The 25,243-nt window shown below is 44.8% G+C and overlaps 1 protein-coding gene across 14 annotated transcripts in view; it reads right to left on the reverse strand.

Annotated features, from left to right (window-relative positions):
- Positions 1–25,243, reverse strand: part of MTSS1 (MTSS I-BAR domain containing 1) — a 161,855-nt gene that overhangs the window by 130,755 nt on the left and 5,857 nt on the right. For all 14 annotated transcript variants that reach the window (XM_072774421.1, XM_072774419.1, XM_072774411.1 and 11 more), the window contains exons 2-3: positions 8,298–8,359; positions 4,384–4,457 (exon numbers count right to left, since the gene is read on the reverse strand). In XM_072774421.1, the coding sequence (XP_072630522.1) occupies positions 4,384–4,457; positions 8,298–8,359 (136 nt within the window). The remainder of the gene's footprint in view (positions 1–4,383; positions 4,458–8,297; positions 8,360–25,243) is intronic.

The raw sequence follows: 25,243 nt of genomic DNA on the forward strand, positions 1-25,243 counted from the left end.
CAGGAGCTCCTTACATAAGGAATCATAATTTAATGGTTAAAATCTAGGCTCTGGGCCAGACTCCTTTTATCACTCACTGGCCATGTAACCAAGGTTTAGGTAAGTTCTCTTCAACCTGATTTCATCACCTAAAATGGAGATCACAAGAACGTATCTCACATTGTGAGAATAGACACATCATACATGATGCTCTTAGAACAGAGCCCACCCTGTATTACTATTCAATAAAGGTTAGCTATTATGATTTCCAGTATTGAAACCAGGCCCATTTTTTCAAGTGATAATACAAAGGCTTCTGGACATTAATGATGATCTAGTCAGCTAGGGATCCATTTCCTTTCTTCATAAAATCCTAAAGTCCTCACTCTGGGTTTGGTGTATCATTATCTAAACAGCCCTGAGATGGTTTTTCAAAGCTATAAAGAAATTACACAGGCACACCGAGGCAGCCAGAAATGAAAGTCACACAGCATTATGCTCTTCAAAGGCCCTTGCTGACACAAGCAAACAATGCAGTGGTGTGAAAGGCCAGTGCTGACTAAGGCAGGGGGTTCTCCTTCAGCTTAGTATTCCTAGCTTTCAGTGAAACAGGGAGCAGGGTCCAGTGTGCAAGGGCATGCTCACAGGTGCAGGAATGTTAGTCCCCAAGATGGTACCTCTGCTGTCCAGAGCTGAGAAAGCCCTCCACCCCAACCCTTAGTCTTTTTCTTTTTTTTTTTTTTTAAAGTAACTCAGACAATTGCATACCAGTCAGTCCAAACATTTCACAACTCCAATGACAGGCCATCTGCTGGTCCATTATGGAAACGAAGAAGATGGGGACCTGCTCCACAAAGTCTGGCATTCCATGCCTAGCAAGTGCCTAATTCTTTGTAGCCAGTAACATGGGAAAAGGTGTACTTTCATGCTAACTACAAATTGTATGTTCATTCCAGAGTACACAATCAACAAAATATGAAGCTGTACAATGGTGCTAATAAACTCTCAAATTCCATTATGGCTTAATTATTTATTAATCTAAATACAACAATACAATACTATAATGTGTGCATAATAATAGCAACTTATATGCACTTGCATAATGAACAAAATAGAGTTCTAACATATTTCCACATCCTATTTAACAAGTTATATAATGACTCCATTAATTTTGCTCTTAGTGAGTAGCTTTAAAAGTTTTTCCTAAATAAATTGTATTACTAGCTAGTGCAAAATATTAGCTAGAAAGGACAAAGGAATTTCAGAGCTTTAGGAGACAATATGGAATGCTAATATTTTGGAAACCAGAGACATACTAACTTGAGATTCTGGATGCCTGCCCAAAAGAGATGTACTTAAATTCCCCTCTATCACTTCAAGCAAGAAAAACTCAAAAAATACATCCAAAAGCTCTAAGCAAAAAAATAATAATAAAAATGTTTTTAGAAAAGGACTTTTGTAGAGGGTAGATATCAAACTGCAAACCACAGAATCACAGCCTTTAATGACCATAAGTCCGAATGTATTTGCCACTGACCAAAACAGTATGAAAAGTATGAAGCATTTTCTACAGATCGTTTCCGTAGAGATGCACACACTATTAAAAACAGATTACACACAGATCTCCCAAAGGATGTATAACATGGGCATTAATTGCCATGTGGCTTATAACAGCAAATAAATAAGGAGGTATCCTAAATTTCCATCAACAGCAGAGTGATATTAATTGTGCTGTGTCCAGATAATGAAATTCCATTTGGGCGCTAGAATGAGGCAGATCCACAGGTATGGATGTAGAAAGATAATTACAACATACCATGAAGTAAAAGCATGGGAATGTGCTCCATACAGGCTACCTTCAGATCATCTAGATGTACTTTACTCAATGTATCATTCTACACATTGTTCTGCAACTACCTTTTTTCCCCCCAGACATGTTTATATAGGCAAATAAATAAAACAAAACAAACAAAAAAACCCCAGTCTATGAACGACACTCAATCTAATCTCTGCAAGGGGTACTGGGAGGGTACATTTTACTTTATAGACTTTGTTAAAGGAATTTTTTAAACAAAAAGCACATGGTCTAAGTTTTTCAATTTTTAAGTTAAAAATAACTTCATAAAAATCACTTCTGATGCTTGTTAACCATATGAGAAGTACCTTCATGTTTCCCCCTTATCTCCATAAAATATACCTTCTATCAGCCATACCCTTTTGAGGTCATTTGAGAGTTCTTACACTCAAGACAAAGTTCTTTTCCCCCAGCGCATATGGATTATAGAGATGGCAAGATGTAAAGTTATTCTGGCATCGCTAAAAATGACCTGAAATCAAGTGGTTTAAAAATACATCAAAGCGAGGGTCTGTTCACCGTGACATTATTTGTCTTTTGTCAAATACTTCACCTCCAAGCTGCGACTCTACCTCCATCACCACCACAGAGAAGCTATTCTGGTTTCTTTTCCCACAGACGATTGCTCTGTTTTTCCTCCCTGCAACCACAAGACCTGCAGGCTCTCTGGTTTCCCATAGAGAGCTAACTCCGGAGAACAGCCTCTGCAGAAACCTCAGTTCCTGCTGTTGGCAATTATGGGAACTCGGGGGATATTGCTCTATTCCATCCTTTAGGATCCAATCAGTAATTAAATATGAAAATATTAAAACTTATTAAGAATCAAAGGGTCTCAAAAATGCAATGCCAACTATCTCAGTTCTTTCAGATAGTAGAGCAAATCTTTTCAGGAAGACACATTCTGATGGCTTCCTAGAAAGACATCAAAATGACGGACAAGTCCAGTTCCAGAGACTGAAATAGAATATTCTAAAATAGACTCAAAAACACTAATAGTGACGATCACTGGCTTAAACATTACAGAATATTGCTTCTCGACCTTTTGGCCAAGATCATGTGAAACATTACAGAATCTTTAGAATGTGCAAGCAGGAAGGGTATAATGGACACCTGTCAACTATGTAATGATTTTTTAAGTGAATAAGAAAATATATGAATTAAGACCCATATCAAGCTGACCAGCCAGATCAAATTCTTCCAACCAGTGCTCTGGTATCTCCATCACATTCTCTGAGGGAACATCGTGTGCCCATGTTGGAAATAAGGGGAAATATTACCTCCCCTGGGAGAACCTCGATTCCCTGAGCTGAGCTAATTGCTCACTTTTCTATATTCCCCCAGCACGCTGTTCTATGACTATTACCATACCAAACTTATTACTTCTATCTCAAAATTCTCTATTCACACATTCCATTTTCCCCCTCCCCCTGACTCAAATGCAAGTCCCTCCAGGACAAGGAGAATAAATAATATATTGTTTTTTGTGGTCCCATAATAATATCTAAAATAATAGCAGTTCTCAAGTTTCTTGAATGAATAAGTGTCCTCACTGCAAATTCATCGGAATATTGAAGCACCAATGGTAAAGGGGTGCCAAATGAAACCCACTGGAGGGATCTATCATGTGTTTCAGAGAAGTTAAAAAATAAACCCTTGTGTGACTTAGAGCAAACTCCCAAAACTTACCCCTGACACCCACGTTTTCCAATGTTACCAAGATAATGAACAGACAGTATACAAAGCAAACAGAAAAATAAGGCAAAAAAAAAAAAAAAAAAAGGAGAGAGGCAAGAGAGCTTCTCTGCCTGGTAATGAAAAGGAAAGCAACCCCCGTTGGACAAACGAAGTCTCTACGATGGGGTAAAGTCTTTCTGACAGTGGTGGTGGATAAAGGAGCTTCATTTTCTTCTTTATATCTCTCACATATTTTATTATAGTCATTGAAACTATTAAAAATTGCAAAGATTTCCCTTTGTTCATTGACTTAATACACATACTTTTAAAATACCTGCTATGTCCTAGGCACTATTTTGGGGGAGGAGTTCCAAGATGAATAAGTCATAGTCATAGCCTCAAGGTGTTTGCAGTCAAACGTGGGAGACACACAGATCCAATAAAACAGGACATGACTTACACAAGGGTTCTTTGCAGAAAAATGGTCTGTCCAATTATTCTCACTGCTTCCCTCACCATAAGGCAGTAAGGAAAGCCTTGGGAAAACCAGTGTGAGGAAGTCAAAAACAAACTGCAACCGAACACACAGTTCAAGGCTCTGCAACCTGCATGTCATTAAAAGCGATCTACATAACACATCAAGGCACCTCCTGCACAAACTGTGGTTCCTTTTCTCTATTTTTCATTCTTCTTCTCACATGCTTCGTTATCTGGAGAACTATCTGCAACTTCTAATATGTGGAATCCCACAGAGTTTTCTAGGAAGTTAAAACCATGAGTCAGCTCAGCTCTGACCCATCGTGAAGTCACCCAAGGGGTAAGAGCCCACAGGCTGGATCTGGTTGGCACTAGAAGCCATCCCTCCATCTGCTTACCACGTGTGTTGGTCGCCATGTCGGCCACTTTCTGAAAGGCATCCAAGAAGGCAGCTGCTGCTACTACTGTGGTCCTAAAATGTAAACATAACAGAAGCATGAGGAATCTCTCATACAAATTCATTACAGCTAAAGGGTTAACACCTTTGCAGGGAACTGAATGTGACCTTCTAGGAGAAATGACTCAAATGAACATGGACGAGGACTGGCTTTGAATGAAGGCCCACTTGTTTTCTCAGGAAGCATTCCTCCTCCTATTAGCGCATTTTCCCAAAAATAACCAGAGCATTGGGTGCTGGGCGGTAAATGTTGGCAATTCTTCCCATCCCGTTCCACCTGAGATCGTAACATAATTACCAGGCCAAATTTCACAAAGGAGGAAAGACAGGTGTTTCTAACCTCAAAGAAAAACATCATTAAAAACTATAAATGGTACAGGTGAAATTAATTTTAGAGTAGGCAAATAGCATCTATACGTGGACTGGGAGATGGGATCTTGGAGAGAGAGCCTCTGCTTCAAATAATTCATTTTAGGGATGAAAAAACTGAGACAAGTTCAGAGTGACTTTCAAGATCACCAGTTCGTCTCAGAACTGGAACAGGTAGCCCAGCAGGATGCATGGTCCTGTGCTCATCCTGCCTCAAGACAAGCTCTGAGCTGTGTGACTTTTCCCCCTAAATCCTACTTATAATGAAACAAAGACACTATTTTTTCAACCTTAGAAGGCTGTCTCAACTGCATCTTCTGAATTCCTCAAAGCTGAGATTGAGAAGTCACTACACTCATCTGCTGTCCTAGAAATTATTTTGAGTTCTTCACGTCCTCTTGAGCACTCTGTGGTCTACCGGTTCCTAGTGCTGTGATCCCCAGATGTCATCCAATGAAGAGTAAGCTCCGCTCCATTCAAGGGCCATGGAGAGCTAGAACATACCAGCCAGCCCCAAGACTCACCACACGGACTTCACAATCCAACATGGCGCATAAAGCTCATCACCAAATGTTTCATATATAAATCTAGTCTTTACTCTGCATTCTTAAGAATGTAAAGCTGTTGAAGGCAGAACATGAGAATAAGGACTAGAAAAAAAGGAGTTTAAGATGGAATTGAAGAAATGACCCTATATCTTAGCAGCAGTAGCTCTGACACAGAAGGTTCTGGAAGGAGCTGGAAGTGATCCCCCTCCCCCCTCAAAAAAACCTTCAGCAACAGTCCCTTAGTGCCAAACTGCAGAATGAGGCCTGATATTTTCCAGTAGAGCAAGAAAATATTCTGCTCGAATTAAAAAAAAAAAAAATGACATACAGAACAAAACCAAGCGAAAAAAAAAAACCCTTTGAAGCATATTTTTCAAAGAGCTGACATCAAATGCAAACCCTGGAAAAAGTTAGCTTTATCAAACATCCTGGGATTTATAAATAGCTCATTCTGATTTACAATTAATATCTGACACAATGGCTTGATTTATTCTAGTTCAAGTCACTGCCAATCATCCCAATTTAATGAGCCAGCTGTAGAGGTGCCTTGCGTACTACATGGTCACCAGGGCTCCCCTGAAAATGAGGATGGTGGTCAAGTGTGAGGAATCAGGTACTTTTAAATACTACCTTCCCATGAGTACAATTTCATTGTCTGCTGTTGTCATGAGACACTTAGTTCTCTGATGGGACAGAGCCAACATGCAAGTACCGGCAGCAGAGAGTGATTCATGTATATACTCCAACCTTATTCATCTCTTCTACAGTCTTCTTATCCTTTCTTTACTACAGAAAACTAAACCATGAGCATGAGGCTCTCAGTTGGGTACTACTAGTTTGACAAAATAAATGGTCCCTGTCCTCAGGAGGCCTAAATGTTGTCAAAGAATATAAAATGTTCTTTGTACCAATGAGGATAAGATCGCTTTAGGTTTGGGCTCCTAGATAGCTCAATCAGTTAAGTGGCCGACTCTTGATTTGGGCTCAGATCATGATGATCTGAGGGTCCTGGGATCTAGCCCCATGCAGACTCTGCGCTCAGCAGGGAATCTGCTTCAGGATTCTCTCCCCCTTTACCCCTCTCCCACTCTCTAAAATAAATCTTTTGAAAAAAAAAAAAAAAGGATTGCTTTAGGTTTTATTGTAACTGATTAGGCTGCAATAAACATTTAGTTACTTTAAGTTTTGGCTTCCTCTTTGGTAAAAGGGGAAGAGAGGATCTTCTCCTTGGTCAACCCTAAAAGGCTGCCAGTCAATTAAATGAGGCCAGATAAGAAACAAGGCAGGGTGGTGGAAGAGGGATACTTAAATGTTTTTCTGGTTTATTCTAGGAGGGACCTCCTACAGGAGGGAGACTAACTGTTGGAAATAAATCAGAATAGTAGCAGAAATGGAAGGGTAGGTGTAGTTCGATAACATGAGGCTAGTGAAGGCCTCCCCAGGGGTTTGCAGACAAGAGTTTGGAGCTGGCCCAGCAGATATCCTTTACGAGTTTTTGGGTTTTTTTTTTCTTTTGTCTGTACAAGTTCCTCTGCACCAAAATGGTAAAGGATTTGACAAGCAGAGAAGGGATCATATGCCCAAGTCGACTGTCCATCTGGAAGACCACTCTTGGCTTGAGAAATCCTAGGTTCACAGGATAGAATTCCCAGGACCCACAAAGCCACCAGGATGGAAGAGGAAAGATCCTTCCTTCTAGAGTTCTCTCCTGATCTACAGAGGTGCCATGGAATGTCCAGTCTTACGGCTAAAGTCCTGGGCAGTAACCCCCTGACATCCATGGGCAAAGGATCCAGAGCATCATGTTGTCCATGTGGCTTTGTATCCTAGAAAACATCTACCTGCTTTGTCCTCTGGAAAACCACCACCATACATCCAAACCAACTGATGTCATCCCCTATATGCCATGAACAGGAATCATGAACATTAATTGCTTTTTAAAATGTCCCATCCCTCATGGAGCACCCACTAAGTGAGTAGCCCTTCTCCCCACTGACTGAAAAGCACATAGCTGTCACAAGAAGATGTTACAAATTTCCTATTTCATATCAAATGATACATGAACAAGCACAAGACAAGGCAACAATAATAGCCCCCATAGAGCAGCTCAGCCCTAGATCCTGTTCTTTTTTAAGCAGCTTTATTGAGGCATAATTTGCATACCATAAAATCCACCCTTTTTGGTTGTGTGACTCAACAATTTTTTTAGTAAACTTAGAATTCTGCAACCACTACCACAAGCCAATTTTAGAACATTTCCATCCCCCCAAAAAGATTCTCCTGCCCATTTGTACTCAATCTCCTTTTCCTCCCCTAGTCCCAGACAACTACTAATCTACATCTGTCTCTACAGATCTGTGTTTTCTAGACATTTCACGCACATGGAATTATACAACAGTAAGCCATAAATTCTTTATAAGGAATAGGCAGTGAGCAGAATAGACTATGCAGCCAGACTCAGATTAAAATCCCTGCTCTGCAATTTACTAGCTGTGTGAGTTTGGACGAGTTACTTAGCTCATCTGTGCCTCAGATTTTTTCATCAGTAAATTGAGGATAATAACTATACTTATCCCCTGGGGTTGTGAGCTTTAATTAACATATGCCTGGCACACACACGCACAAAAAAAAATGCCTGGCACATGGTGAGCATTACATAAATGCTGCCCATTATTACCTTACATACAATACCTCACTGGACTCTCAAAATTCCTATGGAAGAAGGCAGAGCAGATAGGAGTTCGCTTTTACACATGGGAATCGGGGGTCAAGACGCAAGGCTAATAAGTGGCAATGCTCAAATTAGAACCCATTACATGCTCCTGTATCTGTAACACTTCCAAAGTTAACCTCAATCAGCAGCCTCGGTCTATCCTCTTCAATCCATTGTCTAAGGGATGTTGTCATTTTTCTGGGGATGACATGCTTCTCTACTTACCGAAGCTGGGACTGTAGCTTTCCTGCTTTGTTTATGAAATCTTCCCACACTGGATAGCTCCCCTACAACAAAACAAAGTCATCAATCAGTAAGGCATGCTGTGATAGACATCTGATTAAGACAATAACAGAACACCCAAGTCCAATTACACAGGAAACAATCTGTGTGTGCTCTCTTCCTCTGCAGTCTAGGATATGCTGCCCAGGTTATATACAAATGTACTGGCTCAGAAATAGGTTTAGGATATATTCAGGCCCTGTTATCCTGTTAATACTACAAATGCCAATTGAAACAGTTTTACCAGAATCTAACGCATACATTGATAGATCACTAGGGACCTACCATCTATTACTCAGAAATTCAAGAAGATCCACAGAACGTTTAGGGCTCTGCCCTGAACCACCTGACCATAGCCGTGGCTTTCCCCCCACTTATCCCCAAAGGGCAGGGAGGAGGGAACCAGAGTGATAGGAGCTCCTCCCCAGGATGGGTGGCTCGTGGGAAGCATTAGTAGATGATCAGAATCTCAAGATTGAGAAGTTACTTAAATGGAGCCACCCAGCTGATGGCTTGAACCCAGCATCTACCCACACCAGGACAACATGTGGTTCACCAGCACACATCAGCTCACAGGGAACTCAACACTCTCTTCTGGCAGCCTCTACCTGCCACCGTGTCCTTCATGTCATGCAGCACTAGCTTGAACCTTCTGGGGACCCTCATGGTGATGACCAACCCTGCTGCCATGTGGAAATCTTTTCAAAGAATGGAGGATAACCAACACATTCATCCACAGTTTTCCCTTCTCTCCCCAAGTGCAGTTCATGTTCTATCCAGGACCCTGCTGCAGCACGTCCCTGCAGAGTCCTAGGGCCACCGCCCAGTAGCTCTCTACTCTTTAAAGCGTGGTACTCAGACACAAACTAAAAACTGCACGTGCAATTCCGAGTGGAACAAACCTGAGTTGGGTTTGACACCTCCCCACACATACACATTCAATTTATATTAAGATCAGTAGCTAAGCAAGACGGATTGCAAAATAAAACCATAAAAGGAGAAGCCATGGCTACAAGAGTGGAGTTTGGCACAGAATCATTTAAATATGAAGCTAAGACTAAACATCTGGGGTGGGGGTGGGGGCAATAGTTGCAGGACAGAATGTAAAGTGCTATGAACCTTGACATGGTGGACATAACATAGCCACCTCCTGAGTTTGTGGTTTAAGGAGAGGAGAGCGAAATTCTAATGAAGTTAATCATTTCCTCTTTCATTAGAGAAGCCCAATCAAAACAGTCTACAACTGAGCTAAATAAAACACAATGATTTCGTCTTCCTACCGGTTTTAATAATCTCAGTTGCTTACCCTAGGGTGCAGTTTCTCCAACCTTGCCACTACTGACATTTGGGGCCAGATGGCTCTTCTTTTTTTTGTGGGGGACTGTGGGGGGTGCATTATAGGGTGTTTGGCACCATCTCTGACCGCAGTTCACAAAACGCCAGTAACATTTCAGAGAGGTCACTGGTTGGGAATACCAAAAATGTCTCCAGGCATTGCCAGATGGGCCAGAGGAGACAAAATCATCCCCAGTTAAAGCAGCACCACCACTGTTTTAAGGGGGCCTGGGTGGCTTCAGCCCGTTAAACGTCTGACTCCTGACTTCAGCTCAGGTCAGTATCTCAGGGTGCTGGGATGGAGCCCCATGCCCTCCCCATCTCTCTACCCCTCCCCCTACTTGCATGCACTCTATCTAAAATAAATAAATAAATCTTTAAAAAAAGAAGAACCACTGCTTTAAAGGGATGCTTCAGAAACTAATTTCTTTTGGTGAAGAAACAGTCATCTAAAGTTCAGTAATTTCTTCAGTATTACTTCATTTCAGTTTCAATTTTCCTGTTAAATGAAAGCAAAATATATTTTTGTTTTACATCTTCCCATAAAAGTGTCTCCTTCTACATTTCTCTAGCTATCAAGTGTGTCTGAAAATGGCAGAGAAAGATCTGGAAAATTGTCTTACCAAAGTTAAAATGGGCTACTTTTAGAAGCTAAAATGTGGACCCATGTGTTGCTTTCTTGTTTGTATTTTCCTGTATGGTCATAGTTTCTTATTTGTGTGTGTGTGTGTGTGTGTGTGTGTGTGTGTTTTAAATAAGGGTAACGTATCATTTTTATGAAAACAACAGTGATCATATATATTTTTTAAGATCAAACTAGAGGTTCTGGCAACCAGAGCACCATGAATTTGCCAAAGCCTAAAGTCTGTTTCACAGATGCCACTAGAGCACATCCATCAGCTCTGCATTTGAGACCTGCTTGGCCCAACTGCAGGTCTCTGGATTTATTCCCCCAAGAGACAATTTGCTCCCTCGGGGCACTTAAACTGCACGGGGCGAGGGATCCCGTCTGCCCCGATCCTGGCAGAACTCCTTTGGCAGCTACACCTGAGCTATTGATGCCAATTCCCATGCACAGGTCACCATACTGCTAAACCACATAGCCCCCAGCTCATCTTTGTGTCCCAGAGGGCTTCTTCTGCCCAAGAGTATAACTTTATTTTACCTTATGCTGAATGAACCTTTGAACCTTTATTTTACCTTATGCTGAATGAACCTAGTCAGGCTACCATTCCAGGCCCATCAAAACATTATGGGGAATTCCAATCACAACACCAAATCTATTTACCATTTTCTTATCAAATATGAACACCCCTTCTATGCCTATATCCAAGTAATTAAAGGGGTCAGGGCTGAGATCAAAGTCCTCTGGCGGCCACTGGAGATCTCTGTCCAGATAGACATCAGCATCCTTAAGAGCACAAGGTTCAACCAACCAATTACAGCTTCACCTACCCTTTTCTCTTCTCTTTCAGATCCACAAGAAAGTAGGAGAAGCTTTCTTAAAAGCTTAAAGATGTTCAGACATACTGACCACCAACTTCTAGCCAAAAGGTACCACATCTACACAAAGGAGACCATGACCGCTGGGCCTTCCTTTTTCCAGCACCAACCAAAACTCTCATGCAGGGGTTCCCAAGGAAGATCCCTGAGATGATCCAGAATATTTAGGAAAAAGGTGAGGCACATTGAGAACACGCCAGAATGGCAACAGGTCTGTGCAGCGAGCACACAGTCCTGATTTCTAGCCATGGGTGTGCCAGTCAAGTATTAGGGGAAATCACTTTACCTCTCAAGGCCTGTTCCTTATAAAGACAAATAATAAAAACAAACAATTCCACCACCATCACAGAACACTGAAAGAATATAGGGAAGGAATAAGGGACACAAGCTCGGGAATCCGGCCTTCTGGATTGAATCTAGCTCTCCGGTCTGCAATGGGACCTCAGACAATCGCTCAACCTCTACGAGGGCTAAGTCACTACAACCTCAGGGTCGGTGTGAGGAAATCACTGAGATCAGACATCCAAAGTGCTCCATGCAGTGGTGGGCACTCTGTCAAGTGTCCAAGAAACATTTGACAGGATTGATCCAAGGGTTTGCAGGCCCCTGGAATCTCACTCAGGATGCTGGCAGAGATGTTAAAGCCTCTAATTCACACTGTCCACGCAGGCTGGAATCCTGCATGCTGCATCCTAAGTACAGAACCAGCTGCATCTCGCACCAGTTAACCAGTTGGGGGTACAGTGTCAGACTAGTCTCTGTCATTCCCAAGTATACCGCAGGAGGAGTACTCAAATCGACGTGAATGTGCCTGAAATCAACTGCTCAAAGCACTTAAAAAACTACTTATCTGCCCCCACCACTCGGAAGCCTCATTTCAGTCTTTGCCAAATTAGCAACAAAAGGAGGGACCCCTCTCCAGTCAAGGGGTGCAGCACACAGCGCTCCACCCACGAACACCCACTCAGCCAGAAGAAGGCTGCCAAAAGCAGCTCTCTTGATTTAATGATATTTGACAGTCTATCAAAGAGTGTCAGGCCCACCTGTTTTAGGCAATATATAATTTAATGGATTCTAAAAAAAAAAAAAGAAAAATGAACTTCTAAGAACAGAAGACAAAACCTCCTTGTTGAGAATTTTTTTAAATGTGTAAATGTTATTAAAATTTAAAGGCGAGGTGATGTTGGATTGATCTAGTTTTTTTTTTTTTTTAAGTTTCTTTCAAGGTTAAAAAAAAAAGTTTCTACCCACCTGAAAAACAGCTTTACTATAAAAATTCAAAAGCTTGGAGGAAGTGGCAAAGGAGAGAAAAGAACCTGAAGAGTCAAAGGTAGCCTGGGCCTATTCTAGGCTCTAAAACTGAGCCAAAGGGAATATACTCAAGTTTTGAAAGAGATCTGCAGACCAAGATGCCATATCCACTGAGAACCCTTTCAAAAAACAATTCCAACACAGTCCTTAATTTTCTGATCTGCACCGCCCACTAAGGAGTCCCAGAAAGCTCTCGCGCCAGGCCACTGGTTCTGACCGGGCTCAGTTCACAGTTTGAGGAAATCCCAAAGGAATGCATTCCTGGGGCTGTGAAAGTCTCCACATAGACACCCCTGTGGGGTTCACCCAAGAACACATAAAGGTTTCACAACTTTCCAGACAAACCAGAATCAAAGAAAAGAAGACTCCCGCCAGCCACCCAGACTCTCCCAAATCCAAAGTCACAGGCAACGGGACTCTCCTCTCCCTGGAAGCCCTTGACTTTCTTTGGAGAAGAAGGGTAGGTTTTGAATCCCAGACAATTTGTTGAAAACAGAACTCACACCACACTGGATTCTGAGAGAAAGGTCAAGTCCTCATTCCAAAAACAAGTTTGTGTAAAAACAGGTAAAGGACTCCCTTAATCAAGTTGCAAGACTGCCCCCCTTCCTACAGCAAGAGGGGTGGGGCTTCCCTGAAGACAGGCTACAGCTCACACCCCTGCAGCCCACCACGCTCCCCACACCACAGACACCGCCACTGATGGCTGTTCTCTCTTCTAACCTCCAGGGACATTCAACAATCTAAGAAACTATTCAGCCATCACCACCAGTCTAGCTCAAATGTCACCTCTTTTCAAAGCATTCTCAAATGCACCTACTTCCCTTCCATCATGCAATTCATCATCTATGAGCTTGAATCTCCCCAAATGCATTGTGAGCTCTAAAACAGAGAAATGGAGGAAGGAAGGAAAAGCATTTCTAGTAAGAGCAACAGTTCGCACAAAACAGGGAAGCAGAGGACACAAGTTGGCTCTCTCCAAGGGACACTGGGGTAGGGTAGGGCACTTACACTGGGAAGATGCAGGACATGGGGAGAATGGACACGGTGACCATGAGCAGCTTCAAGGGCAAGGTCACTGTGACCACAAGTAAGACAGCGAAAGACCAGGCAGACAGTGAGTGATATTAAATCCCAAGCCACCTGAGTGATAAGTCACATACCTAACAGCAGCCTGGTCCCTTGGGCGGGGTAGGGGCACAGGGCAGGGAGAAGATGAAGTCTTTTTCTTACTTTTTTTTTTTTCTAAAGATTTTATTTATTTATTCATGAGAGATAAAGAGAGGCAGAGACACAGACAGAGGGAGAAGCAGGCTCCCTGCGGGGAGCCCAATGTGGGACTTGATCCCAGGACCCTGGGATCATGACCTGAGCCAAAGGCAGACACGCAACCACTGAGCCACCCATAAATGACCCACCCAATCTCTGTCAATTCCCCAAGAATTTGTGGCCACTTAAGCAAATATGTGAGTTGGCTTCCCCACCCCCAACCTCAAAGTTGAGCTCTGGGAACACCCCCAGTCTCTTTCCTCTCCTCCCTCCCCTTGCACCACTTCCCCCACAGCTAGAAGGCTGGACAGGCCCCTTGCCCAGTTCAGGGCACAGGACTCAACCAGTGGCTGTTTTGGCTTGGGGTTCTGTTTTGCTTTGTTTTGTTCTGTGTTAAACAGAGGCCCAGGATGGCATCCCACACACGGAGCAGAAGAATAAACTGTGTGTAACTCATCAGCACGGCTGGTTAACGATGCCCCATAAATAATGCAGCAACTGCATCTCCCAGCCCAGCCCGCCGTGACAGCAGGACCTCAGGGGACAGCTGAGGGAATCAGACACCCGTGCCACCACACAGGGAACACGGAGGAGCCAGGAGTCACAGGCAGAGAAGAGGTGACTTGAGAGGAGCCACAGTTAGAAAGGCTCTCACAAGGAGGAAGAATTCAGTCGAGCTGAAAATAAACCGGAGGCTGGGGGCGAGTGGGGGGCAGGCTCTAGAGAGTGGGGTTCCACCCAAAGGCTTCTGTCCGGTGCATAGGTTCCAGATGGAAACTGGCTCACCAGTGCTCATGCTGCTGAGAACTCAAGTCTTGGGCACATGACAGGCACGACGGGATGGTCACCTCCCAAGTGCTCTTACTTGACTTGAACGTCACTGTCCCCATAATGCTTAATGTCAGCCTGAAGCATCACCAGTTTCTAAACAGCTGCTTGGAGCCAGGTCCATCCATCAGCATTTCTCACACTTCCACTTCCAGGTCCACCTGGGGATCCCACCTGGGGATCTTGCAGAAATGCATGTTCTAATTCCCTTGGTCTGAGGTGGGGCCTGGATGGTGCATGTTCAACCTAGGTGATGCTGAGGCTGATGCCACACACACACCAAGCAGCACAGCCCGGTTCATCCTCTGTCCAATGCTCACAACAACCTGACCAGGCAGGTGCCGTTGTTATTTTACAGCCAAGGGAGAACCGGGAGGACCGATTTTAGGGCTCAAGTGCTACCCTGACTCTGAGAAGGACAAGCGACAAGATGAACTGACCCAACCGTCCAGCCCAGCCCTGGGGCTGCAGGGGGCCGCTCAGCCAGCAGGTTGGGTCCTGCTTGGTCCATGAAGGAAGGTGCAAGGGCTCCCCAAACACACAGTAGCTCCCTGCCCCAATTACAACTGCAAATGCTCTGGGGGAGCAGTAATGTTGCCCTAGAAATGGTCATGATCTTCACCTGTGTGAAAAAGAAAACACAAGACACAAAACAAAGAAAAACCCTTCATGGAGAAAAAGGTCTGATAAGGAATGAGCCAGAAATGTTCCCAGCTGCTGTCAGTAGTGGTGCGATTATGGGTAACTAGATCACATCTTCAGGTTTTCTATGGATATCGGAACTGATCTGCTTCTGCCAGACTACAGAGCCAGTGTGGAGCATCTCCGTAGGCTGCTGCTGCCACCAACCCAGACACCAGGTCCCTCGGGAGGTTTGCAGGAACCTCCTCAGGGTGAGCATGAGCAGTGCAGCCCACAGCATCCCTCCTCCTCCTCTTCCAGGTCACCCCGAGGTGTGGACTTCAGGGAAATGAAAAGCAAAGTTTCCAGAAGCTTCTGATCTGAGCAGCAGTGGCCTCTGGATCCCGTGCTTCTACAAGCATGAGGCAAGCATCTGCAGCTTCTGGAAGTGGGTGTGCAGGATGGACAGGGCCCCTGACTGCCTGTCACAGCTTTGTCCCCAAAACCACCCTTCCCCACCCTATCCTGTAAGAGGAAGGGCTCCCGAGGGCCTCAGATGAAAGGCACTGGGTAAGCCCATCCATCATAAAAACCATTCCTGGGCTTTTATTCTCTGATTGGGGCTTGCCTAATCCACTAATTATCCCTGTCCATCAAGTGGATGACAGCCTTGACGATAATCAATGGTTGCTTCCTCACACGCCCACCCTCACCCACTTGCCCAAGCTCACCAGCAATAAATATGCCTATGAAAAGAGGATTTAACCACAAAAGGTGCTCCCTCCACCCAACCTCCCCTCACAAACTGCTCCATTTGAACTATAACACCCTAATTAAGTCAAGGACATCAAGGGTCTTCTTCCTCCAGGGCTATGAGGTTCTGTGGCCAGAATGCCCATTTTCTGACACATGGGTAGGTCTCCACTCAAAATAAAAGAAGAACCAAACAAATATGTCAACTGCATCTTCAAAGTATTCTTGGGTTATTTTTTTTTTTTACATGTTCTCCCAAGGGGCATTCCTTTGTCTATCCTGAGCCTTCCAATAAAAGAGCCACTGGCCACATGGACTTAAATTTAAATTACCTACAATTAAACAAAACATAAAGTTCAGATCCTCACACAAGTGCTCGAGAACCACATGTGGTGGTTCAGTGGCTGCTGAACCAGATCGTGAAGATGCGGAACACCTCTTCTGCTGCAGACGGGTCTACTGGACAGGGTCGCCCACCAGGTGCCAAAGCCACTCTGGGCACCCCTCCGTTGGTCTGCAGCCTCAACCAGGCTTCTGGTTCCATTTTTTCGCTTTTGCAAAATTGGTGTGTGTACCACGCTCTACAACTTCTATGAAAATGGAACCCCTCCCTGCTCCCCAAATTCACCCTCCCGTCGCCCAAATCCATACTACCATAGGTCCTTTATTTCAGGTGGTCACATGGGGCCATCCAGTAGGAGTCCAACTCTACTTCACGATCATCATTAAGAACCGCATCTCACATTCACGTAGCACTTCAGGGTACAAGGGGCTCCCAGGACAACCCTGCCAGGGCACTCAGCAGAACAGGAACTTAACACATCCTTTTTCCGTGGGAAAATAAGGCACAGAAGGTGAAGTAATCTGCCTCAGGTCAGGGAAGGGTTTGCCCTCACACCTGGTTTATATCGTGAAGTGCTCCATAGTTTGCCCAGTTCTGTTGCAAATAAGATTGTCCCATAGATTCCCCTAAAACATATTTCCTTCTCCACAACTGGACCCTTGGGAACTCAGTATCTAACCACCTCATACAGGGCTGGCTGCTCTCACCCAGGTGCAAGTGACAGATGTTTGGGTGCATGTAAGGTCCCCCCCCAGTAATAACTGCAGATCTACCCCCTCTAATCTTTGTCCATGTGGAATCCAAAGCTTCAGTTCCATTTGCTTATTATTGTGTATAAATGTCCACAGGAGATAATGAACAGAATATGTGGCGATCGGCACACCCTATAAAAATGTTAGGATTGGGGATCCCTGGGTGGCGCAGCGGTTTAGCGTCTGTCTTTGGCCCAGGGCGTGATCCTGGAGACCCAGGATCGAATCCCACATCCGGCTCCCGGTGCATGGAGCCTGCTTCTCCCTCTGCCTGTGTCTTTGCCTCTCTCTCTCTCTGTGACTATCATAAATAAATGAAAATTAAAAAAAAAAAAAATGTTAGGATTGCTACTACCATTATTTCGCGCTTGCACACCTGTACTCACCCACTTCTCCCGGGAAATGCCCTCTCTGCCTTGTCTCCACCCAACCCCCAAATGGAGTCTGCAATTTGTCAAATCCACCGAGGAGCCATGGCCTCACCACCCTGGACACACTTTGTGTGCTCCACCACCTTCCAGGAAACAATGCCTCTTCCACAAGCCCTGAGCCCCACCCCAGGCTGCTGGGAATGACACCCTGACAGGCATCACGGAAAAAAGGCAATAACTGTGTTTGATACTTCTGCAGTCACCATCCTCTTTTCAGTCTTCCTGGATGGAGCGCCCTGATGCGCAGCCGTACTCCCGAGTCTGAACGGACCCGTGTGATGTACTGGCTAAGAGCAGAGCGCTAGAGTCAGACTGCCCGACTTCACATCTACACACTGGGCAACCGAGGTCACTGAGTCACCCAAAACTACCCTGTCTTCATGTGTAAATGACGTCCATGCTAGTCCCCACCTCCATGGATGGCAATCTCTAAGGATGGTAATGAGGGTACAGGAAATCGTGCAGGTGCTCAGAAGGGTGACTGGCACTTAGAACACGATTAAATCCCAGCGACTGCTATTTTCAGTACTATACATCCGATGCCAGCCACCCTATCTTGGCCATTTAATGAGCACCTACTATGGACAGGTATGGAGTGGGGTGGAGGCTATACAGAGATAAGGAGCCAAAGCATTGTGGAACTCAGGCTAGTGGAAAGCGGATGTGTTAGCCACCAATCAGAGGGCACCACGCTCCAAATATAAAGTACTAGACAGTATGGCTGGTGTAAGCTTCCAGATGGGGGTGATGCCCTCCCATAGGTCTTTAAGGACAAAGGGGGGTTTCCCTGGCAAAGAGGAAGGAAGTAAAGAAGGAAAAAGTTTTCCATGCAATAAAAGTAATTAGCAAAGGAAAGGAAATACAGAAGGTCATGCTGCATGAGAGTCATTCCGGGGTCTTATTTGGGGGCACAGGAGACAGGAACAGGGAGATCCTTCAGCTTACCTAAGGAGCTGCAAAGGAGGCCCAACAACCACTCCACTGCCACCTGTTCCCAGGATAATCGCAATCTACTAGAGACTCACTAAGATGTCCGCTAAAACTGCAGATGCCAGAGCCCCACCCCAGAGCTACACAATGGAAACTTCTGGGGAGGGGGCCCACACACCTGCATTGAACACTCTCCCCAGCGGACACTTGTACCTTCCTGCTAAAACCACACGCAGCAAGATTTGAGAATCACCATGCCAAATAAGTTGCCTCGTCCCTTTGAGGCCCGACAAGCTATGGCCTCAATTTCCCAGACCCCATATTCAAGTCTAGCTCCTTGAGAAATAATCCCCTGGTGATGAGCACCCACTCTCAAGAAGAATATGGGCGCTTTCTGAATGGCATTGAGCAACATGTTTGAAAAGCCTTGAAGAGTAGGTACCTTTGACCCAGGATAAAGCCTTCGGGCCAAACTGTCACTGCAAATCAACGTCTAGCTACAAGGATACACTCATCACAGTGTTCCTTATAATTAGTGAAAAACCGGACACAGCCTAAACATGAATCGGCACAGAACCTATGGAACTGGTGCCTGCATGCTCTTCCCTGGCCTGGAACATTCGTTCCCTGATACCCACAGACTTCCTAAGGTGTTGCTCAAAGGTCACCTGCTCTGTGAGGCCTTCCCTAGCCACTCTACTTAAAACAATAGCACTGCCCCTGCTCTGTTTCCCCACCGCACATAATCTTTCTAATATACAGCAGAACTGACTTCATTTGTCCCCACTGCCCTAGAACATAAGCTCCAAGGAGGGCAGGGATTGTGTCCGTTTTATTTACTGCTGTACCCTCAGCATTTAACATACAACCTGGCATACGGCCAGTCCTCAAATACAGGTCAACTGAATAAATTAACTGCACATATCCTACACAATGGAACACCACACAACACTAAAACTGACGTGGCTCATAATTACATACACAGATAAGCAATGTTAAGTGAAAAGCTAAGTGAAAAAAACTTCTGGCACAGTGTAAGCCGCATGAACCTTTGTCTAAAATGTGTGTGCGTAACCCACTTTATAATCAAGCAGGTTATGGGGGAGTTTTATTTTTTACCTAACAGAGATTTCGGTTTTTCTTCCATTAACTTTATACTGCTTGCATAATCGGACAAGTAATCCCTCATGAAATGCTCTCAAAACACGTGCTAATTTTTTTTTTTAAGGAATAAGCTTCCTCCTTCGTGACTTAATTAGGGTGTTCCTAATTAAGCCCAGCACAACATCAAAGAGGCCAGGTTCCAGGGGACCCTTGCCTCGGGCCTACTCCTGGCTGCAGGGCGACCTCGGTCCCTCCAGCGGCAGTTTGCAGAGCTTCTGAGCACTGGGATGCCAAAGGCTTGGCCACCAGTTAGCTCCTCCTGGCTCTGCTACCCGCTACTTGCTTCCTATTGGGGTGCCTCATCCAATTATTCAGGCCCGAGATCACATCCTGCTGGAGAGCTGGCTTTGAAGGTTCAGTAAACAATCACTTGAAAACAAAGAGCGACCATTAAACCAAACTCAAAGACTTCCTTAATGACTCCTGTGCTCAGCTGCAGGAGCCGGGGCGCAAGAACTGGGCCTCAGAAGTGAAACTGAGGTCTCCCTGGAAACTAATCTCGAAGCATTTCCAGCCCTCCTACCGCAAATATCCCCCCTTCCTGTTTTGCACCCAGGCATGTGGGGCGCGGAGCTGTTACTGGGGTGACCCTGGTGGAGGGGGTTTCTTCAGGAAAACAAACATGTGTTGCTCCGGTAGTCACCTTCAACAACCTTCAACAACCGCATCAGACCCTTAGACTCACACCCTGCCCGCTCCCCACCTACTTCCCTCTGCTGACAAATTAGGCACCCGTAGGGTGAGTCAACACCCAACCCAACATCTGCTCAGCTGGGTCAAATGGCTTTTAAAAGAGAGAGGTCCCTTGAGCTTCTTGTACCAGTTCAGAGAACCTCTGATTGTTATGCTCTAAGGTTCATTCTGACTCTAAAGGTCCAAATAGAACAATCAGAGAGATCAAGGAGACACACCCATTACGGAATCTAAAAAGGAAATCCTAAAAGGTCTCACTGTGAGAGACAGCCCACGGCAACAGATGAGCAAAGACCCTGGAGCCAGACCGCCTGGGTTCAAATCCCAGCCTTCCCTCTCCTTTAGCTGTAGGACGCCGGCAAATGGCTTGACCTCTCTGAATCTCAGTTTTCCCATCTCTAAAGTGGGAATGATAGCAGTAACTATCTCAGTGGGTTGTTGGGAGGATAAGAGTCTATTTGTAAGGCACTAGAATAACGCCTGGGTGTGTCATATAAAAGCTGATTAAACAGGTAAAATTATAATGTAGTTCTCAGTTTAGGTTCTCACTCTACCAAAGCCTCCCCTGACTGTCCTCCTACTCCAAACAAGAATCAGAGGCCCTCACCAAGATTCTGCTGCCTTTCTGCTCTTCTCCTGGACAAAACTTTAGGGCGAGGGCTGTATCTGTCTTGTTCACAGATGTATTCCACCCCAGCAATGCCTGGCCCCTAGTAGGCACATCATATCTGCAGAATACATGTACCGTGTTCTCTCAAATTATTCATATGTTGAAAGCTTGAAAAGCACTGCAGTGTTGTTTCTATTGCATTTTCAAAGTGGAGCTATAGGTTTCTTGTATTTTTGAAACATCTGATTGCCATTTTTGCAGGGTACTTCACTAGAAAACTCCCAGGGTAGTTCATTCAGATGCACAAGAGCATTTTATTTAGCATTTATTTCATGCCAAGCCCTTTATATATATTTTCTCACTGAAGCCTCTACAACTTTAAGAGGAAAGTATTATTTCTCCCATTTTACAAGCAAGAAAAATCAAATCTGGATTACTCATCCAGAGTAATCCAGTTTGGAAGTGGCAAAGCCAGGCTTAAGGTAGAACGTAATAAAAACTAGGTGGACTCAACCTAGAATGTGAAGAATGCCTGAGGGTATCTAGCTTGGTGGAAAGAGGAGAGACCAGAAAGGATATAACTTTGTGGTGGGACCTTGAAGGATGAGAAAGATTTCAGTGGACAACAATGCAGAAAGTCATCCAAGCAGAACAGCAAGAATGAGAGGCACGGGATGTGTTCAAAGAAGCCCAGGACTCCAGGATGGGGAGCATGAGGCATCAGCAGGACACTCAGCTAGGGGCCAACCGCGAGGGGCTTGTAGGAAGATCTGGGGCCGGGACACCTGGGTGGCTCAGTGGTTGAGCGTCTACCTTCGGCTCAGGGCGTGATCCTGGAGTCCCAGGATCCAGTCCCATATCGGCCTCCCTGCATGGAGCCTGCTTCTCCTGTCTCTGCCTCCCTCTGTGTCTCTCATGAATAAGTAAATAAAATCTTAGAAAAAAAAAAAGGAGATCAGGTGCCAAGCTGCTGCAATAGGGCAGGCTAGTAGGCAAATGAGGCCACTTTTCCTGGGGGTCACTCCAGAAAAAGAGGGAAGAACTCAAAAGCATAGACAGAAAAAGATGACCCTTACAAAGCAGCACCTCTCCCCTTACCCTGGTGTAAACATCTCTGAAAAGATATTTTGTCTTTATTAAGCATTAAATGCCCTGAGGACCTAGCCCGGCACCCAGCCCTTCCTCTCCCTTTATATACAGTGGGTTTGCAAACAGAGAAATGCAAATAGGCCCAGCTGAGGCAGAGGAGGTTATAATGAACTCCAGAGTAATTGACTTAGCAAGAAAAAAAAAAAAAAAAACTCAACTTCTCCATTTCCTGCAACTTCACTGTAAACTCTAAACGCAGCTAGGTCAAGGGTGGGGTAGCATTTGCCCTAAGTGGTGGAAAGAATGACTACCCTGATTGGAACCATAACAGCAGCAAACATCCCAGCACCCTGGTGTGGAGCACTCACAAGCACAGTCTGATTTCTGAATACTCGAAAGTGGGTACTTTCTCAGACCCATGTACACAAGAGGAAAAGGAGGCTGAGCGATTAAGTAACTTGCCCACAGGACTGAAAACCAGATCCCTTTGATTCCAAGGTCAGCAGTAGCTCTGGAATTTCCACAGGAGGGGTTTGGAGACAACGAAGGAACCAGAAGGTGTGCAGGAAGCTCACTATCTTTACTTAGATGGTGTGTTATAAATCTACACTGTCCAAGACAGTAGTTTTAGTCACATATGGCTATCTACACAAAAGTGAATAAAACTTAAAAAGTTCCTTGGTCACACTCGTCACACTTCAAGTGCTCAACAGTCACATGTGACTAGTGGCTAACATCTTTGACAATTTCCATTATGGTAGAAAATCATATTGGACAGGGTCATTGTCCAAGATTTTAAATCGTTACGTATTCTAAAGATGTTTTTTCTATTATTTTTACATTCCAATTTATGTAATGTTTCACTACCAATTTATTTTTATTCTTAATCAAGGCAAAATACATATAACATGCAATCTATCATCTAGGCCATTCTGAAGTGTTCAGTTCAATAGCGTTTAGCATAGTCACGTTGTCTTACAAACATCTAAACATGCTCTTCCTCAGAGTTCAGTAAGGTTGAGAAAGTACTTTTGAGGGTGCTAAAATTGTGTATAACTCAGTGGTTCTCTGGCCACACGTTCAAATTACCTGGGGGTGCTTTAAAAATTTTGAATGCCCAGGATGTGCTCCGGAAACACTGAATCAGAGCCTCCAGGGAATAGGTCCAGGTATCTGCGTCTTAAAGGCTCGCAGGAAATCTGATGCTTATGTGCCTATAACCACGTGCATTCACCAGCCTAGAGCCTCCTCCTCTGGCCAGACCACTCCTCAGGCCCCCTAGAAACCCCTGTCCTGCCAGAGGTGGCAGGGAAGGGAGTCCCAAGCAAAACCTGCCATCCACCTCCAGGACTTCGGAGGCCACTCATGCTGAGCAAGCTAATATTTTACTTCTGCCCAAATTCTTGAAGAGGAAGAAAGCAAATGAAAAGACACACAGCTCAAAAGGCACTCGATTGATTTTTTTTTTAAACCCACTTAAACTAGACAGGAAAAGAAAAACCACTTAGAAACTATGACCAAAGGCCGTATATGCCAAGAATCAGCACAGGAAGGAGTTTTTTTTGGCGATCCCATCAACTTCTCCAAACATAGACCTGAAATGGCTCTACAGACTCAACCAAACTGGAGAGCTACCGGGACATAATTAAATACAGAAAGCTCTTTTACAAGAGAGTTCCAGGGCTGGACACAAAATGAGTTCAAGGTAAGGAGTTCCCTTAGAGGCGTCATCTGAACTTTGGGTGAACTTACTTAATTCATATAATTAGAGAGGGTTGCCAGGCTTGCATAGTCGCCCAGTCTCAGGGACTGATGGGCTCCCCAGACATAGAAACGTGGCCCTCTGGCCAGCCACGGAGAAGACTGCAGGCACTTTGTAGGGGGACAAGGACAGAGGCCAAGGGTGACAGGCCACAGCCTGGCCAGAAAGCTTCTGTTCTATCTCCACACCCAGAAGAAGAGGAAAGGAGAACTCCAGGTTTGTCTGTCAGAGAAGTCTGGTGAGTGGGAGGGAAGGAAGCCACAATATGTCAATAGATCATAAATTAAATGACTTCCACAAAAGTGACAGCCAGATGGGAGACGCCCACTGCACATCTCAGTTCAAATTCACACCTCCAGGCTGGCTCTGGGCTCAGGGCACAGAGATAAGAACCTGATTGCCTCTCTGAGCCTCCTGCAGAATTCTGGAAAGTGGAAGTCTGTATGCTGTCCTCTAGAGATAAAGCCATTCCCCTCTCTCTACCTTCAACATGTTCCAAAGAGCTCCAACTTTGGGATCAAATTGGCCAAGGTCTGAACCAATCCACCTCACCATGGCCCTGGATAAGGCTCTTCAAAGAGCCTCAGTTTTCTCATCTGTAAAGTGGGACAGAAAGGTGGAGGACGTGAACCAGAAGCACCAAGCACTTAGCACAATGCCCAGCACGTGGCAGGTTCTCATCAAGTCCCTTCCTGCCCCATGTTCACCATATGCAATGAACACCAAGCACCTACTATGTACAGGGGGCCCACAAGAGTATCTTAAATCTGGAAGCAGCCCAAGACACACAGACCAGGTCCTCCCTGGTCTAAGAGGTGAGAAACACTGACAATGGAAGGGCTGCTCTGGAACCTATGCTACGTGGGTTTGGGGGGTTTTGTGTGTGTCTGTGTGTCAGATACTCAGAGGGAACCTTGCACAGCCTCCCAACTAATTCAAGAAGAGAACCTCTGCAATCAAATACAATGGGCTTCCTTGATGCTCAGCCAATTAATTTACTCCATTTGTCTCTCCGGTTTGCTACTTAATAAGGCCATATCAGCAGCGCGATCTACAAATCTGAGTTAAACTGCTTAAGGCATCCATGAGTTCCCTCTAAGGAGCCCCAAATACTTCTCAGTCTGATGTCCTAGGCAGCTATGTCTGCCTTTGGCTTTTGTTTGGTTCCAGGAGAGGTATTTTCTTTGTTTTTGCAGAGGTGAGAGTTTAAGGGTGTGAGTGTCCTAAAGGCAGTTCCAAGAAGTAATGGAGACCTTAAAATTATCTCATTTTTCCATTCCCAGTCTGAGCACCTAAATAGTCTCCTGCAGATGGAATCTTGCCAGCTTTCACCTATCCCCAGGAAGATGGAAAAGCCTAGATGAAAATTGTAGATAAGGTGTCTAATAGATCAATAGTTTCAACCTTTTCATCCTCCAAACATTTTAACCACCTCAAATGAGCTGGCCATTATTGACAGATATCATTTTAGCTTTTTTTTCTTTTCCTGGATGCA

This window comes from Canis lupus, chromosome 14 (genome assembly GCF_048164855.1).
Source record: "Canis lupus baileyi chromosome 14, mCanLup2.hap1, whole genome shotgun sequence".
NCBI lineage: Eukaryota > Metazoa > Chordata > Mammalia > Carnivora > Canidae > Canis > Canis lupus.